This window comes from Camelus dromedarius, chromosome 4 (assembly GCF_036321535.1).
Source record: "Camelus dromedarius isolate mCamDro1 chromosome 4, mCamDro1.pat, whole genome shotgun sequence".
Lineage (NCBI taxonomy): Eukaryota > Metazoa > Chordata > Mammalia > Artiodactyla > Camelidae > Camelus > Camelus dromedarius.
In genome coordinates this window covers 91,808,110-91,823,049 of record NC_087439.1, presented here as the reverse complement: position 1 = coordinate 91,823,049, position 14,940 = coordinate 91,808,110, and the positions used below count along the sequence as shown (strand labels likewise).

Here is a 14,940-nt window from a genome sequence, read left to right as displayed (position 1 = left end):
GGAGGGAGGTCCCACATTAAAAAAGGAGGTTGAACCAGGATAAAGGATTGGATGAATAATTCCTAGCCCCCCTACCTGACCTGTCCTCCCACCAGCCCAAATACCAAGGTCCTGAGGCCCAAGACCCAGTTAGAGAGCTGGAGCTGCTGTGCAGAGCAGGTGGACTCCCTCCCTCCCTGGCTCCTGCAGGGTGGGCTCTTTCATTTCTCTCCAGTCGTTTCCTTCCCCAGGGGCTTCCAGAGCAGTGGGGACCCAGGCCAGCCAAGTTTTGGGGGAGGCGCTCAGTCTCAGCCCTGTGGCCCTTTCTTGCAGCAGCCTCTCAGGCTCTTCCTCCATCAGGGGCAGGGTGAACCAAAACCCCTGGCGCCCGCGGAGGGCTGGACATGGGCAGGAGCTAAAAGGGAGGACCAGGAAACCCCCTTATGGACGCCTGCTCTGCTGCAGGCGGTGTGCCAGGAGTTACAGGCACTATTCAAGTGCACCCACAGCCTTTCGGGACTCCTGCCTGGGCGATGCTCCAGTCCTGTGGCTGTAATGGCCCACTAGCCTCCTCATCTTCAGCTTGAGCCCCTTTCCTGAGGGCTGGTAGGCATCCCTGAGTAGGGGCGTTGGATCAGAGGGGACCCCTTTCCGGGAGTACCTGGCGCGCCCTCACTTCTCTCAGGACACGGGTGAACCTGGAATCCTCGAGCCCAAAGCCTGTGTCAGACCCTCGGGAGCGTGTTCCCGCAGCCGCCTTCGCCATCCCCGCCCCCGAGCTGCCACTGAGCTGACAGGTAGCCTGGATGGAGGCAGGAAGAAGGAGGGGGCGCGGGGGGCGGGCAGAGGAGGGTGGAGCCGCCGGCGCGCCCCCTCCCTCGGGGCCGGCGGGCTGCGCAGCTCCGGGAGGCGGCAGAGAAGGATACGGGCGCACGGAGAGAGCGGCTGCCTGCCCCGCTCCGCCCCGGCTTCGGCCCCGGCTCCCGCTCGATCAGCTCTGTTTCCGCTCGGCCCGGGCGGGCTCCTGCCGGGTAAGTGGCACCCGAGCCCGCTGCCGCTACGGCTACCATTAGCCACCTCCGCCGCCGCCGCCGCCGCCGCCGCCGCCGCGCGGAGCCTCCAGGCTTTGTCTGCGTCTTCGCAGCTCCGGCTTGGGCTGCGGCTGCGACTCCGGGCTGGGCTCTCCCGCTCCGCGGATTGCGCGGCGCAGCACGAGAGGCTCCACGCTCAGAGCCAGCTCGCTCCGCATCGAAGATGAAACTTCGTCCAAGTTTAGGTTCTAGAGAGAACCTGTTGAAGCCGGGAGTGGCCGGGGGTCAGAATGGGGGACGGAACCGGTTCCGGATTCTTTAAGGCCGTCTGGGTTTCTTCCTGATCTTGGGCTGGACGGCGCGCCGGGCCGGGCCGCATGGGAAAGGGGCTGCTGGCGTTCTGGCCATTGAATAGAGAAGAAGGGGCTGGGGGTGGCTCTGCGGATACCCGCGAGAACAAAGTTGGATTCTTTAGCTGCTTTCTCTGGCGTCTAGTGCCAGTGCGGAAAGCTGAAGGCGGATTCAAGGTTGGCATAGACGCCCTGCTGACCACACCTCTTTTCCCCAGCCTCCGCTTTTCCCTTTCCCCTGGCCTTGGCTGAAGCAGGTCGTGGACAAGAAATGCAAAGAGAAGGGAAACAGCCTTTCATTGAAGGCCTACTACGTGCCAGGCCCCTTGACCGGTGCTCCCCACCCTTTTTTATTTCAGGGGCCTCCCAAACCTGCGGTGAACATATGTGTGCGGGGAGAGGGGACGCCACTGTGCGTGCAGAAGGCGGCGGCCAGTCTGAGGCTTCCCTTTCTCTTATTCTCTGAGTGGTGAAAGGGGGCCAGGCTCCAGGCCATCTCGCTATTAGGGACTCGGGGTGGCCTCCAGCCTTTGGACCTAAGCCTGTGCCCTTCCTCATCGTGCTCGTGGGCCCCCTTGGGCCCCAGAATCTCTCTGAGCCTGTGTCTTCCTTTCCTGCAGCTGCGGCCTGGGGGCCATGCAGAGGCCGGCTAGGAGCCGGGAGGCCAGGAGCATTCTGTAGTGGAGATCGCCAAAGGTTGTGTAAGGGTGCCAGCGGCGCCATGGAGGCCCCGTATTCGATGACAGCGCACTACGACGAGTTCCAGGAGGTCAAGTACGTGAGCCGATGCGGTGCGGGAGGGGCGCGTGGGACCTCGCTGCCCCCCGGCTTCCCGCTGGGTGCTGGGCGCAGCTCCACGGGGGCCCGGGCCGGGCTGCCCCGGTGGAACCGACGCGAAGTGTGCCTGCTGTCGGGGCTGGTGTTCGCCGCGGGCCTCTGTGCCATTCTGGCTGCCATGCTGGCGCTCAAGTACCTGGGCCCGGGAGCAGGGGGAGGCGCCGCCTGCTCCGAGGGCTGTCCGGAGCGCAAGGCCTTCGCGCGCGCCGCCCGCTTCTTGGCTGCCAACCTGGACGCCAGCATAGACCCGTGCCAGGACTTCTACTCTTTCGCATGCGGCGGCTGGCTGCGGCGCCACGCCATCCCGGACGACAAGCTCACCTACGGCACCATTGCAGCCATCGGCGAGCAGAACGAGGAGCGCCTGCGGCGCCTCCTGGCGCGGCCAGGGGGTGGGCCTGGTGGCATGGCCCAGCGCAAGGTGCGCGCCTTCTTCCGCTCCTGCCTCGACATGCGAGAGATCGAGCGGCTGGGTCCGCGGCCCATGCTGGAGGTCATCGAAGACTGCGGGGGCTGGGACCTAGGTGGCATAGCAGAACGCCCAGGGGCGGCGGCGCGCTGGGACCTCAACCGGCTGCTGTACAAGGCTCAGGGCGTGTACAGCGCCGCCGCGCTCTTCTCGCTCACTGTCAGCCTGGACGACAGGAACTCCTCGCGCTACGTCATTCGCGTGAGTGCGCCCCCCCAACCCCGCCCCCAGGCACCCCGCCAGCGGGCAGGTACCAGGGGCGCCTAGGCCTTGCACGCATGCCATGCGCGTCCTGTGTGCCCAGGAGACCAGTGCAGAAGGGGAGGGGAGAGGAGTGGAGGGAAACGCGCACCGGCAGAGCGCGGGAGGAGGGCACAAGTAATTTCCCTCCAGTAATTGCGATGTTTAGCGGAGCCACGGGAGCCGCAATTTCCCAGCCCTCTGGCAGGCTGTGAGAGCATGGAGGGAGGGGTGTACTGATGAGCTGTGGTGACAGGCCTGCAGGGCTGGGGCGGGCTGGAATGCCTGGGGGGCGTGTGGGAGGTGCCAACTGTCAGTATGGCTCTGCTCCTCACAGGTGGGGAAAGTGAAGGATTACAAGAGGAAAGATTGCGGAGTGCCCCCCAACTCAGTCTCCAAACTAGACTGGTCAGGGGTTGCACTTAGACCAGTTTCTTTGGATTGAGGGAGGGGCTATTGTTTTTGTGCTCCTGGGGCTCGTGACAGTGGATATCTGGCATGTCCTCTGTGTGGGCATTGGATGGGAATTCAGTCTGTTTGCAGAAACTGGGAGTGCTGACCCCTGACCCCCATCTTTCTCTCCAGATTGACCAGGATGGGCTCACTCTGCCAGAGAGGACCTTGTACTTAGCTCAGGATGAGGAGAGCGAGAAGGTGTGGGAGCATGGGATGGGGTTGAGGGAAGGCCTGGGGCTCCAGGAGGCATAGACCAGGGCCTGAAACTGGTCCCCACCCTTGGTATGCCCACTCCTGGTGCAGATCCTGGCAGCCTACCGGGTGTTCATGGAGCGCCTGCTCAGCCTATTGGGTGCCGAGGCTGTGGAGCAGAAGGCCCAGGAGATCCTGCAGCTGGAGCAGCGGCTGGCCAATGTGAGCAGGGAGACTGCTGTGGACTGGGGGCGGGAAGCCTTGGGCAGGGCTGGATCAACTTTGACCTCCATTCCCAGATCACAGTGTCAGAGTATGATGACCTCCGGCGAGATGTTAGCTCCACGTACAATAAGGTGACACTGGGGCAGCTGCAGAAGATCACCCCCCACGTGAGTGTGGCCCAGCCCTGGTAGGGGAGGTGCTGATCTTGGAACTCCTGGGTCATCCCCTTCCCAGGGACAAGCAAGGTCTACCATGGCCGTGGACTCTGGTGTCCTCTTGTTGCCTCTCCACGGCCCACTCCTTATCTTCTGTGGTCCCTGCCACACCCAGGCCCACTGTCCCCATCCATGGCCCCACAGCTGCAGTGGAAGTGGCTGCTGGACCAGATCTTCCAGGAGGACTTCTCAGAGAATGAGGAGGTGGTACTGCTGGCTACGGACTATATGCAGCAGGTGTCCCAGCTCATCCGCTCCACGCCCCACAGGTACAGCTGTCAATCACCCACCTGCTACTCACCTGCCCCCAGGCCCCTCCCTGCACCCCAGACCTATCTGCTTGGTGAGCTTTGAGTTCCCATTTCCACCTCTGTCCAGTAGCCACACTGGTGAGGCAATCGAGGAGCAATGGAATAGGAGTCCAGATCCCTAGGTTCAGACCTGGCTGTCCTGCCCACTCTGTGGGACCCTGGCTGCAGTTTCCTCATCTGGGGTTGGTGAAGCTTGAGTGAGTTTAATATCAGAAAGGAAATTGTGGCCACAGCTCTGTTCCCCTAGGGCCACTTTGAGGAAGGAGCAGAAGCCTCTCAAGGCCAGCTCTGAGTCAAGCAGTCACCCCAAGCACCCACTCTCCCACCCCATGGCAAGTCAGAAAACAGTGCTGTCCCCTGCCCCATCTGCTTGAGAGCCTGAAGTATGTCCGGTCATGTGTGGCCCAGCCCTCCTCCCTGACTGGGGCTGGGAGTGCCTGGAATGATGTTCAGTCTGTGTAGGTGCTCTGTCCAACCCCAGCCTGGGGGGTGTGAGGTGGGGCACCCATGCACAGGAGCCTGTTAGGACACCCAGCTGCTTCACCTGGCCCTCAGGATCCTGCACAACTATCTGGTGTGGCGCGTGGTTGTGGTCCTGAGTGAGCACCTGTCACCGCCATTCCGAGAGGCACTGCACGAGCTGGCACGTGAGATGGAGGGCAGTGACAAGCCACAGGAGCTGGCACGTGTCTGCCTGGGCCAGGCCAACCGTCACTTTGGCATGGCGCTTGGCGCCCTCTTTGTCCATGAGCACTTCTCAGCTGCCAGCAAGGCCAAGGTCAGGCTGCCCTGGCCTTGGGGGTGGGGTACAGGTACTGAGGGCATGAAGTTCTTAACATGGCTTGGTCCAAACATGGGGTGTCGGGGGGGGGCCCTGCACATCCCCCTGCAGCTCGGGGCACTGAGCCCAGCTGAGGGCTCAGCCCTCTCTGAGCCTCCAGGACTCTCTTCACCAGGCTTCTTCTTCCAGGCAGGCTACTTGGTCTGTCAGCCACTGGAGGCCCTCCCCACCAAGCTCCTGCCCACCCTTCTCTCCCATGCCCAGTAGGCATGGCTGTAGGAGTGTACGTGATGGTTGCAGGAGCAGTTTGCCCCCTTCCAGACTGTGACGTCTCCTCTTGGTGCTGAGCACCAAGTCCTGGGCTTAGGAAGTGGTGCTGAATGTTAGGGGGTACCCCTTGTGCCAGGTGCTGGGAGCTCAGGGTTAAGGCCCCCTGGGTTGACCTTTGATCCCTGACCCTTGACCTTGCAGGTACAGCAGCTAGTAGAAGATATCAAGTATATCTTGGGCCAGCGCTTGGAGGAGCTGGACTGGATGGATGCTGAGACCAAGGCGGCTGCTCGGGCCAAGGTGCAGTGACACCTTGTTCCCATTTGTTGGTTCCCATTTGTTGGCTCCACATATTGAATGCCTACTTTGTGCGAAGTGCTGGAATAACAAAAGAGACAAAGATGTCTCTTGTGGAGTTGGCATCACCTGGCCTGCTCTCCTCCCTCCTTGAGCCTCACCCCTAGGCTGGCCATGGAGCTTTCTCTTTTAGGGGCTGGGGAGCTATCTTCTGAGGCCTTGGCCTACTCATACCTTCTTGCCTGCAGCTCCAGTACATGATGGTGATGGTGGGCTACCCAGACTTCCTGCTCAAACCCGAGGCCGTGGACAAGGAGTATGAGGTGGGCCTGCCCTCTGACCCTGCCCTGCCCCACCTGACCTGTCCAGCTTCTCCAGGCCCATGGCCAAGACCCCCATGGAGACCAGCCACCACCACAGAGAAGGAGCCACAGCCCCTCAGCCACCAGACCCTGGGAGGGCATGGAGTCTGCTTGGTGCTGGTCTGGCCCTGCCCCGGCCTGCCACTGAGTGCTGCCCATCCCCTGTGCAGTTTGAGGTCCACGAGAAGACCTACTTCAAGAACATCTTGAACAGCATCCGCTTCAGCATCCAGCTTTCAGTCAAGAAGATCCGGCAGGAGGTGGACAAGTCCACGTGTGTGCCTGGCCTGGAGCTGGGGGGCCAGGGGGTGCCATGGGGAGAGGGCTCTTTACCAACGCCAGGAGGTTTGTGAGGCAAAGTGCCTCACAGATATGTAGTGTGGGGAGGACCGTGTCTGCACAGGTTGTGGATGGAGGATCAGCCTGTAGGCTGGGACACCAAGGCAGCCTTTAAGGAGGAGCAGGCTAGGAAGTAGGGGTGGTGGGGGAGGGAGTGTGGAGTCCCCCAGCTGACCCCTGCCTTGTTTCACAGCTGGCTCCTGCCCCCTCAGGCACTCAATGCTTACTATCTACCCAACAAGAACCAGATGGGTAAGAGGGTGTGTCCCGACAGAGGGTAGGGCCTGGAGGTGGGGCAGGACTCCCGCTAACCATGCCTTCCCTGTAGTCTTCCCCGCTGGCATCCTGCAGCCCACACTGTACGACCCTGACTTTCCGCAGTGAGTATGAAACCTGGTGTGAATCAGAGCCATGGCTGTGGCCTTGTGTGCAGGGTGGGTGGGGACTGCTCAATCCGCCCCAAGTCTGGGCTGAACACAGGAGTCATGACAGCTGCAATCCTGGGTCCCCATGGTCCCACTTCATCCTTGGTTATATAGAAAAATGTGTAGGTTTTTTTTTTCATTCTTTTAAATGTCCTGAGTCTTCCTTACCTGGTTTGAGGCTTCTTTGGGTGTTTCAAAAGTGGAACAATCCTAGTGATGAGGAAAAGGCCAAATCCCACATAAGGTGCCTCAGTTTCCCTCCTGTTTCCCTCCAACCCTGCCTCCTCCCCGCAGCCCAGCTCTGTTAGATGTTATTTCCTAAAAGACAGCTGCACAGGTCATTGGCCCCTTATACATATCCCACGAGGAAGCTGAGGCACAAGTGTCCTGGGACCGTGCAGACACTGCCTCCCTGGGCTACCTTGTGGCCGTAGCCTGGGGCTCTCAGAGGGCGGGTGAAGCTGGGGCCTGACGCTGCTGCCACGGGCCCAGGTCTCTGAACTACGGGGGCATCGGCACCATCATCGGGCATGAGCTGACCCATGGCTACGATGACTGGGGTGAGGCCTGCGGGCGGCCTGAGGGGTGGTGGAGGATCTGCACTGGGGAGCGGGGTGGTGAGGGCTGACTGAGGCCCTGTGGCTTCCCTGTGCCAGTTGGCTGGTGGTTGGATGGGGAGGGATTTGGTGCCCAGCCAGGCTCTGGGGTGAAGGCCAGTCTCAGCCCACCCTACTCGTGCCCACAGGGGGCCAGTATGACCGCTCAGGCAACCTGCTGCACTGGTGGACGGAGGCCTCCTACAGTCGCTTCCTGCGCAAGGCCGAGTGCATTGTCCACCTCTATGACAACTTCACTGTCTACAACCAGCGGGTGAGACCCCCCTCCCTGCCTCTTGGGTAACTCAGGCCTTGTCAGGACGGACTAGGAGAACACACATCCCCATGCACTCTCGTATGCCTCAACAAACTCCAGGTCCCTGCACAGCCGCCAGGGCACATGGATGAGTTCACACAGCCACCTGGAGCAGCGCTCTTGGGAAGACAGAAGGGGCACAAAGTGGGGGAAACCCCACCCCAATCTCCTGGGGAAGGGAGGGAGGAGCAGGGGAAGGGGCCCAGAGAGGCAAGACCTGAGGGAGGCCAGAGGGCCCTGGGCAGCCTCTATCTTCTTCCCTTCTTGACAGGTGAATGGGAAGCACACACTTGGAGAGAACATTGCGGACATGGGCGGCCTCAAGCTTGCCTACTATGTGAGCCGCCCCTGCCTGGCCCTCCGTTCCCCACGGGGAGCAGTGGGGGCCAATAAGAACTGAGCTAGAGACCTAGTGGCCCATCCTTCCCTCTCCTGCTGAGTTCTGGTCTTAGGGGGAGATGCTGTGCTGGGCCCAGTGTCCAAAGGAAGAGGGATTCCTTGGCCCCCGCCTTCGGGGAGAGCAGGGGAGTCTGTCTGGAGAGGGTGGCACCTGCCGGGGGTTAACCTTCTGGGGAGGGAAGAAGGCAGGGAACCCGGGGCTCAGCATGGTGGGTGATGTGCGGAGCGGGGCCGGTGAGGGGCTGACTGGGCGGAGGGTGTCAGGTGGCCCGTCGTGGGCTCCATGCTTTGCACCCCCAGGCCTATCAGAAGTGGGTGCGTGAGCACGGCCCTGAGCACCCATTGCACCGGCTCAAGTACACACACAACCAGCTCTTCTTCATCGCCTTTGCCCAGGTGCAGCAGATGGGGGCTATTGGAGGGGCAAGGGACACAGCTTCCTGCCAGTCTCCCATCAGCCGCCCCTCAGAGGCCATGGCCCAGTGGGTTCTGATGGGGGATTAAGTCCTAGTGTGTGGAGAGGGTGGTTTGCAGGGCTTGGTCAGTGGATGCGTGGCCTTATCTCCCTGCTCCTCCCCTCCACTCCTTTCGGGGCCCAGAACTGGTGCATCAAGCGGCGGTCGCAGTCCATCTACCTGCAGGTCCTGACGGACAAGCACGCGCCGGAGCACTACAGGTACGCCCACCTGCCTGTGGGCCTCATCCCCTCCTTGGGTCTAGGGTGAGAGCAGCTGGGAGTGGGAAGGGACAGGTGGGGTGTGGTTGTCGCTGGGACCCACACTTTGTGGGTCTCTCCCCTACCCCAGGGTGCTGGGCAGTGTGTCCCAATTCGAGGAGTTCGGCCGGGCCTTCCATTGCCCCAAGGACTCACCCATGAACCCTGCCCACAAGTGTTCTGTGTGGTGAGCCTGGCCACCCACCCGCACGCCCCTCCTGCCTTGCACGAACCGCCTCCCGCCGGCTGCCGGGACAGGCATGGACCCGGCTCTGGCCCACTTGGGGCACCACCCTCCTTCTCAGCACCCCTGGGACCCGCACCCCCTGCTGTCCCTTACTTCAGGAGAGACCAGAGCAGGGATGAGGTTGGGCTCCGGGAGGGCATGGGAGAGTTACTAAGGTCCCCAGACTGGGCCCTCGGGAGACAGACCCCCGGCCAGGCTGGATTGTACAGGTCCCACATCTGCTGTGTCTTGCTGCTAAGTCTGGTCAATAAAGCTGCTCTACTGTTGCCTTGGCCTCTTCGGGGCCCCCAGAGCAGGTGGGGCTGGGTGCACTTCCCGGGGGGAGGCTCAGGCCCTCAGCACAAAAGGACCCTAGAGAAGACCGTCTTGCCTCCTTCTGGTGGTCTTGGCCGGGTCACCTCTGCCCAGCTTTCCCAGCTTTTCTGTCTTTCCCACCTATCAGCCATTCCACACTCCCCTAAATCCTGTCAAGGTTCCTACATGGTTCTGAGGGTAACCCCAGGCCAGCCCCGTGGGGGCCAGAACACCGAGTCTAGTGACCTACACCCCAGCATGACAATGGGACTTCTCCTGAATGTCCAGAGGTGCTCCCATCACCCCTGCAGGACTTTCTGCAGTGTCCCCTAGACAGTCATCAAGCCCAGGCCAGGTCTTGGGCTCAGCTTCACAGAGAAGTGGGACTGGTGACATGTGACACTGAGGCATCCCCCCAGCCTAGAGCAGCGGCTCTTGGGAAGACAGAAGGAAAGGAGTGGTCAGGAGCCCAGTGGGGCTCCAGGCATGGCCCATGATGAGTGGGGAGGGAGAAGTTTGTCTCTGTCTTGGTTGGGAGGGCAGGGTGAGGCAGGAGCCCCACTGGGAGACCTCCAGGCATCTGCAGTGCTGGGGGAACAGTGGGCCACCCCTGCTTCCTCCTCGGGTCTATTTCTCTTATTTCAGGGGTGGCCTGGAGAAGTTAGCCACTCCTTGAGCACTGCCGGGTGTGGCCCGTCCCCATCTCTCACCACATCGGTGAGCCTCTTGCCAGCCCAGCTCCTGTCATTATGCTCAGAGAATGTTTGTCCACCTCTCTTGTGGTTTGTCCACCACATCTTGAGTGATGTCTAAAAAGTCTGTTATTGGCGCCCCAGGGGCACCAACCTTGCGGAGTGGGAGGCAGAAAGTGCACCTGCCACACCAGTAGAGCCACAGTGTGGGGTGGGGCTCCACAGAGAGGAGGCAGGAATAAGGGCCCCACGGAGCAAGAGTGGCTGAGCTTTTTCTCAGGAAAGACTGCAGAGACTACACTAATGTGTCCAGGGCACAGAGCCCTGCTCAGAGATGCCTGTCAAGGGCGGAGATGGGGCCCTCGGGTCCGGGCCCTGAAGAGGTGCTGTGTTTATGGACCTTTCTTGGTTTCCCCTTGAAGCCCCTTCCCCCTGGGCTTGGTACATACATACCATGTCCCTCTTGGAGCTGGGGAAGGACAGTCCAGCTCCCTGCCTCAACCTGCCACCCATCTTCTGGTCTGGGACCTTCTGCATTCCACGCCCCACAGATCCCTCTGGCCTGGGATCCTGGCTAGATTCGTAATCCTCAGGCCCAGCCCTCTTGCCTCGACTCTGGCTCTCTGAGTTCACCAGCTCCACCTAAGACTGATCCATTCTCTCTCCCTGCCAGCTTAGGGGAGGTCTTGGGGATGGAGGGCGCTGTTGGGTGAGACTCCAAGGGGAAGTGCAGCAAAGCCCAGGTACTCCTAGAGCCAACCTCCTCTCCCTTCCGTCTGTGCCCAGCTAACGGGCCACTGGAGAGTGGGCACGTTGGGGAAGGTGGGTCCCTGGGAGAGGAAATGGACTTCCTGGCCTCGAGGCTCATCCAGAGCTGGAAGCTGGGAAGCCTGAGGGCCTCAGCTGCTGGCCAGGGGCCTGATGTGCAGCATGTGTCCCGGTGGTGATGTCACTGCTACCCGGGGTAGCAGGGCTCCTCGAACATTTGGGGAGGACTGAGGGACACCTGTGGTTCAGAGGGAGTGCAGCCAAGGGCATCCCAAGGACAGAGTCCTGGCCCTTAGGGCCCACAAAGTTCAAACAGCCACAGAACCCAGAGCCACAGGGTGACCAGAATGGCATGGTTGTGATACGTTCGACACCCACTGTTTCCAGAACGGCTTTTCCAGACAGACACTGAGAGCATCCTCAATGCAACCCAGCGAGGTGGATAGAGGACAGAGACAGCCTCTTTTACAGATGGGGAAACTGAGGGGGTAGTGAGCCCTGCGCAAGGTCACAGGGCTCATGTCAGATGATGGGTGAGTCTTCGTTGCTGGGCTCTCACAAACTCCTGTTTTCCATACTACGCTCAGCATCCGCTCTCAGTGGGTTCTGTTAGGAAAGTGTGCACGAACTGTGGACGCTGGCCATTTCCTTGTCTGCCAGGCCCTGTACATGCAAGTGCACCGAGGATTAGTGACTGACGCTGCCAGGGGGAGGAGTTGACCCAGCTGAGCTCAGCTGCTCACTTGACCTCAGTTTCCCTTGTGTTGGGTAATGGTCCATGAGCCCAGTGGTGAAGGCTGTTCCAGTGGTTCTAGAAGCAGCCACAGGCAGGTTGTTGTAGGGCTGGCTCCATCCGTCCCCAGGCGGCTCACCCATGCAGCAGGCATCCTCTGAGCACAGCTCATCGGGATGACAGAAAGCAGTCCTCCACTAAGCATTCAACTGCAGGGAAATAAAGGAGCTCGGGGATGGTTTACAATTGTGATCAAGCTTCTAGGCGTCCACCTGTGTGCCCATGTTCACAGGGCCTCACAGTTCTGACATCCACAGTTTTGAGACTGAGCCTTGAGCCCAGGGGTCACTGCTGGGTGACCTTGGCAAGTGACTCACCCTCTTAACCTCTCCAGGCCCCTGGAGCATCACTGGGAGACCCAGGGTTGTGTGTGAGGGAGGGGTGGGCTCTCTGCTGTGGGTGGATGTGAGCTCCTCCCCCTCCCAGGACTGCACAGCTGCTTCCTCAGCAGTGGGGGCCCCTCTCCAAGTCCTCAGGGCCAAGGATGCTGGGGTGGCCTCAGCCCAGGGGCCCTGTGAGTGCTCACTCTGTACAGAGTCATTTAGAGATTGAAGCCAGCTGGAGAGGTGGGCTTGTGTCAAGCTTCCCTGCCTGGTGTCCCAGAGCAGGTGTGGATGTCGGCAGCCCTGAGATTTCTGGGGTAACCAGGACGGGGCCAGGACATTTGGTGCCACCAAGCAACCCTGACTCCTAAGTCTTTCTAACCAATTCAGTGGAGGCCAGGTTCAAGTTTCTACCACCTAAGCAGTTGCTTCTGTGCCAACCCTGATGCCCAGTGCCCTGAGGGCCCCAAGTGCCCCAGCTTGTGAGGAGCCCTAGATGCCATATCTGTAAATGGCTTGAGCCCCAGTCCTGATGTGCTGGGAAGCCCCAGGGCCTTCTTTGCAAATGCCCCTGGGGCGGGTACTCAGGTGGGTTCCTCCTCATGCCCCTAGCGAAGGCTGGCCCTTTCCCATCCCCATCCCCCCATGCTGGGCAGCACCCCAATTCCTTCCCTCCCCAGGGACCAGGTGGAGTCACAGACTGTACTGAAGGCCTGGGGAGCTGGGGCGCCCCTTTCCCTCCCTCCTCTCTTTTTTCCCTTTCTGGGTGCCTCACCCCTCCCCTAAATTGGCTTGAGAAACCCACTTTCTCTTCACTTAATAAAAAGAGCAATTTCCCCTCCCCCTGCCAGCCCCAGGCCTGTCCAGAGGCTGAACACTGGACCCCGAGGCTGCCCCTGGGGCCACCTTGCAGCAGGACAGGACAGGGCAGCCGGCAGGGCGAGATCCAGCAGCCCCTCCCACACCCCACAGCCTGTGTAGGAGATTGGACTCGAATTTGGAGGGCACATCACTGAACAGGATCTGGGCAATGCCCGAGTCTGAGCAGAGTAGCTGTCTGCAGCAGCAGCAGCAGGGTCACCAACCTCACCGGGAAAATCACCAGAGGCGGGGACTTCCTGGTCCCAAGGTCCCCTCCCTTTGGGGAAAGTTGGTTACACCCTGGCATGGACTTCCCTGCAGAGCCTCACATGAACTGGCCTCCACTCCTGTGTCCTGGTGGGGTCCCTGCTTTGTGTGGTCCGAGAGGATCCCAGGCTCCTGTCCCTGCAGACAGTATCCCCTCCAGCCCAACACCAGCCTATTTTGACATGCAGTTCAGGTGACATGGGTTGTGGCTCATTTGGAGGCCTCCTTCTCATTGGCTTGGCTTGGGGGTTCTCAGCCCTCACTCATTTACAGCCCACCTTTGAGGCCTGCATCCACAGGTTCCACTGGCCATGGTCCCCGCACCGGTAGGGGGAGGTCCTTCATTTTGCCCTTGTCACCAGCTCAGTTCGCCTTTCCGCTGTGTGGTCTGCTGTCCAGGACATAAGCCAGCCTCCTCCCTGCCCACGGGTGCCTCCTCCTCCTGCCCTCCTTGCCTCCCCACAGAGGGAGGGACCCACTGCAGGGGACTTCGGGGACACCTGTTCATCCCTCAGGACCAGTCCTTTGAGTGACCCCTGTGGGCTGGGCAGCTGTCCAGTATGAGCTCATAGGTCAGAGGGGAATGAGGAGGCACCTGGCTCCACAGACCTCAGCTGAGCCCAGATCTGGGAGCCCCTGGCAGCGGCTCAGCCTGATTCATTGGGCAGCAGGCAGCTCAGGTCCCCAGGCCGCTGTCACATGGTGCTGTTAAGCAACATCTCCTTCTCTATATGTTGCATAAAAAATTAAAAAAAAAACCTCTCTTACCTTCCTACAGGACCAACCCGTTGCAGGGCTGCTGACTGAGGTCTGTGTGGAGAGGTCTGAAGGCAGTTATTTCCCTCCCACCTGAGGACCCAGGAAGGGCTGAGGAGCAGAGGGGGTGCCATGCTGGCTGATAATGAGGAACTTGCAAATCTGATGAGCTAAGAAAGGGCCAGGACAGGGCACCAGGGCCTGGACGACCCCCTATTAAGGGTGGATGATGGCTTCACTATTTGGGACAGAGAGGCGGCTATTTCCTCCTTGAGGGGCATCTGGGAGACACAGCACTGGTTCCTGGGTGAGAGCCAAGCTCATTGGCACAGATTGGGCATCCCTGGTGACAAGATCATATCAAGGGGACTCTGGGCTGCGGCCTGGTGGTGTACACAGAGCGAACTCTGAAGCTCTGCTCAGCTGGAGTAAGCAGGCCCTGGGGTCACCTTAGATCAGCAGGTGCAATTTCAAATACCACGCAGCTTCCTGGAGGCCCCCGCCCAGGAGGCACGGATTAGAGGAGCATCCTCAAAGGGGCAGCAGCCTGTCAGGCAGAGGCAGACCAGGTGGGGAGACCTGTTTCTGAAATCTGCGGGGTGGGGGTAGCAGTGTCACCGGTACCAACAGCCGCAAGCTCAGGACAAGGGTCCATCTGGCATCCCTTCTGAGGCGTCCTCAGAGGCAGTGTGTCTGTTTTTACTTGTCATGAAGGATCCTGTGTCTGCCAAGCAGCCATGCTGGGCTTGGTGCAGGGATGGGGCCCAAGGGGCTCCATGAGATGGTGGGGTGGGGGTGGGGGCTCCAGGTCTGCATGGGACTGAACCTGTGGCGCCCCCCAGGGCCCAGTCTGAACACTGCAGGGAGTAAGGCACCCATGGTCCCAGGGAGCTGTCTGGGGCCCAGGCATGTCTGGTCTCCCATCTAGAGCTCAAGGGGTTCATTACAGGGTCAGCAGGCCTTCCAGAGTGCCTACTGTGTGCTGGGCTCTCCCATGCTTTATCTCATTTGCAGCCTTGCCACAACCCGGGGCAATCTGCCCGCTTTCTATTCAACATCTAGCTCCAAGCTGGCGCCTTCCTCCTGATGGAATAAAATGTATGTATTGAGGCAGGACAAGAAAATTTAAGCCTA

General features: G+C 60.5%; 1 protein-coding gene across 1 annotated transcript; it reads left to right on the top strand.

Moving 5' to 3' along the window:
• Positions 1–897: 897 nt before the first annotated feature.
• On the top strand, positions 898–9,318 carry ECEL1 (endothelin converting enzyme like 1). Its single transcript, XM_031452411.2, has 18 exons — positions 898–1,010; positions 1,981–2,867; positions 3,492–3,560; positions 3,666–3,776; positions 3,854–3,946; positions 4,139–4,263; positions 4,861–5,083; positions 5,558–5,656; positions 5,902–5,976; positions 6,186–6,289; positions 6,548–6,606; positions 6,683–6,734; positions 7,272–7,339; positions 7,525–7,649; positions 7,963–8,028; positions 8,391–8,486; positions 8,690–8,766; positions 8,897–9,318. The coding sequence occupies exons 2-18, from the start codon at positions 2,082–2,084 to the stop codon at positions 8,994–8,996; spliced, it is 2,328 nt and encodes a 775-aa protein (XP_031308271.1). The 5' UTR covers positions 898–1,010; positions 1,981–2,081; the 3' UTR covers positions 8,997–9,318.
• Positions 9,319–14,940: the final 5,622 nt, after the last annotated feature.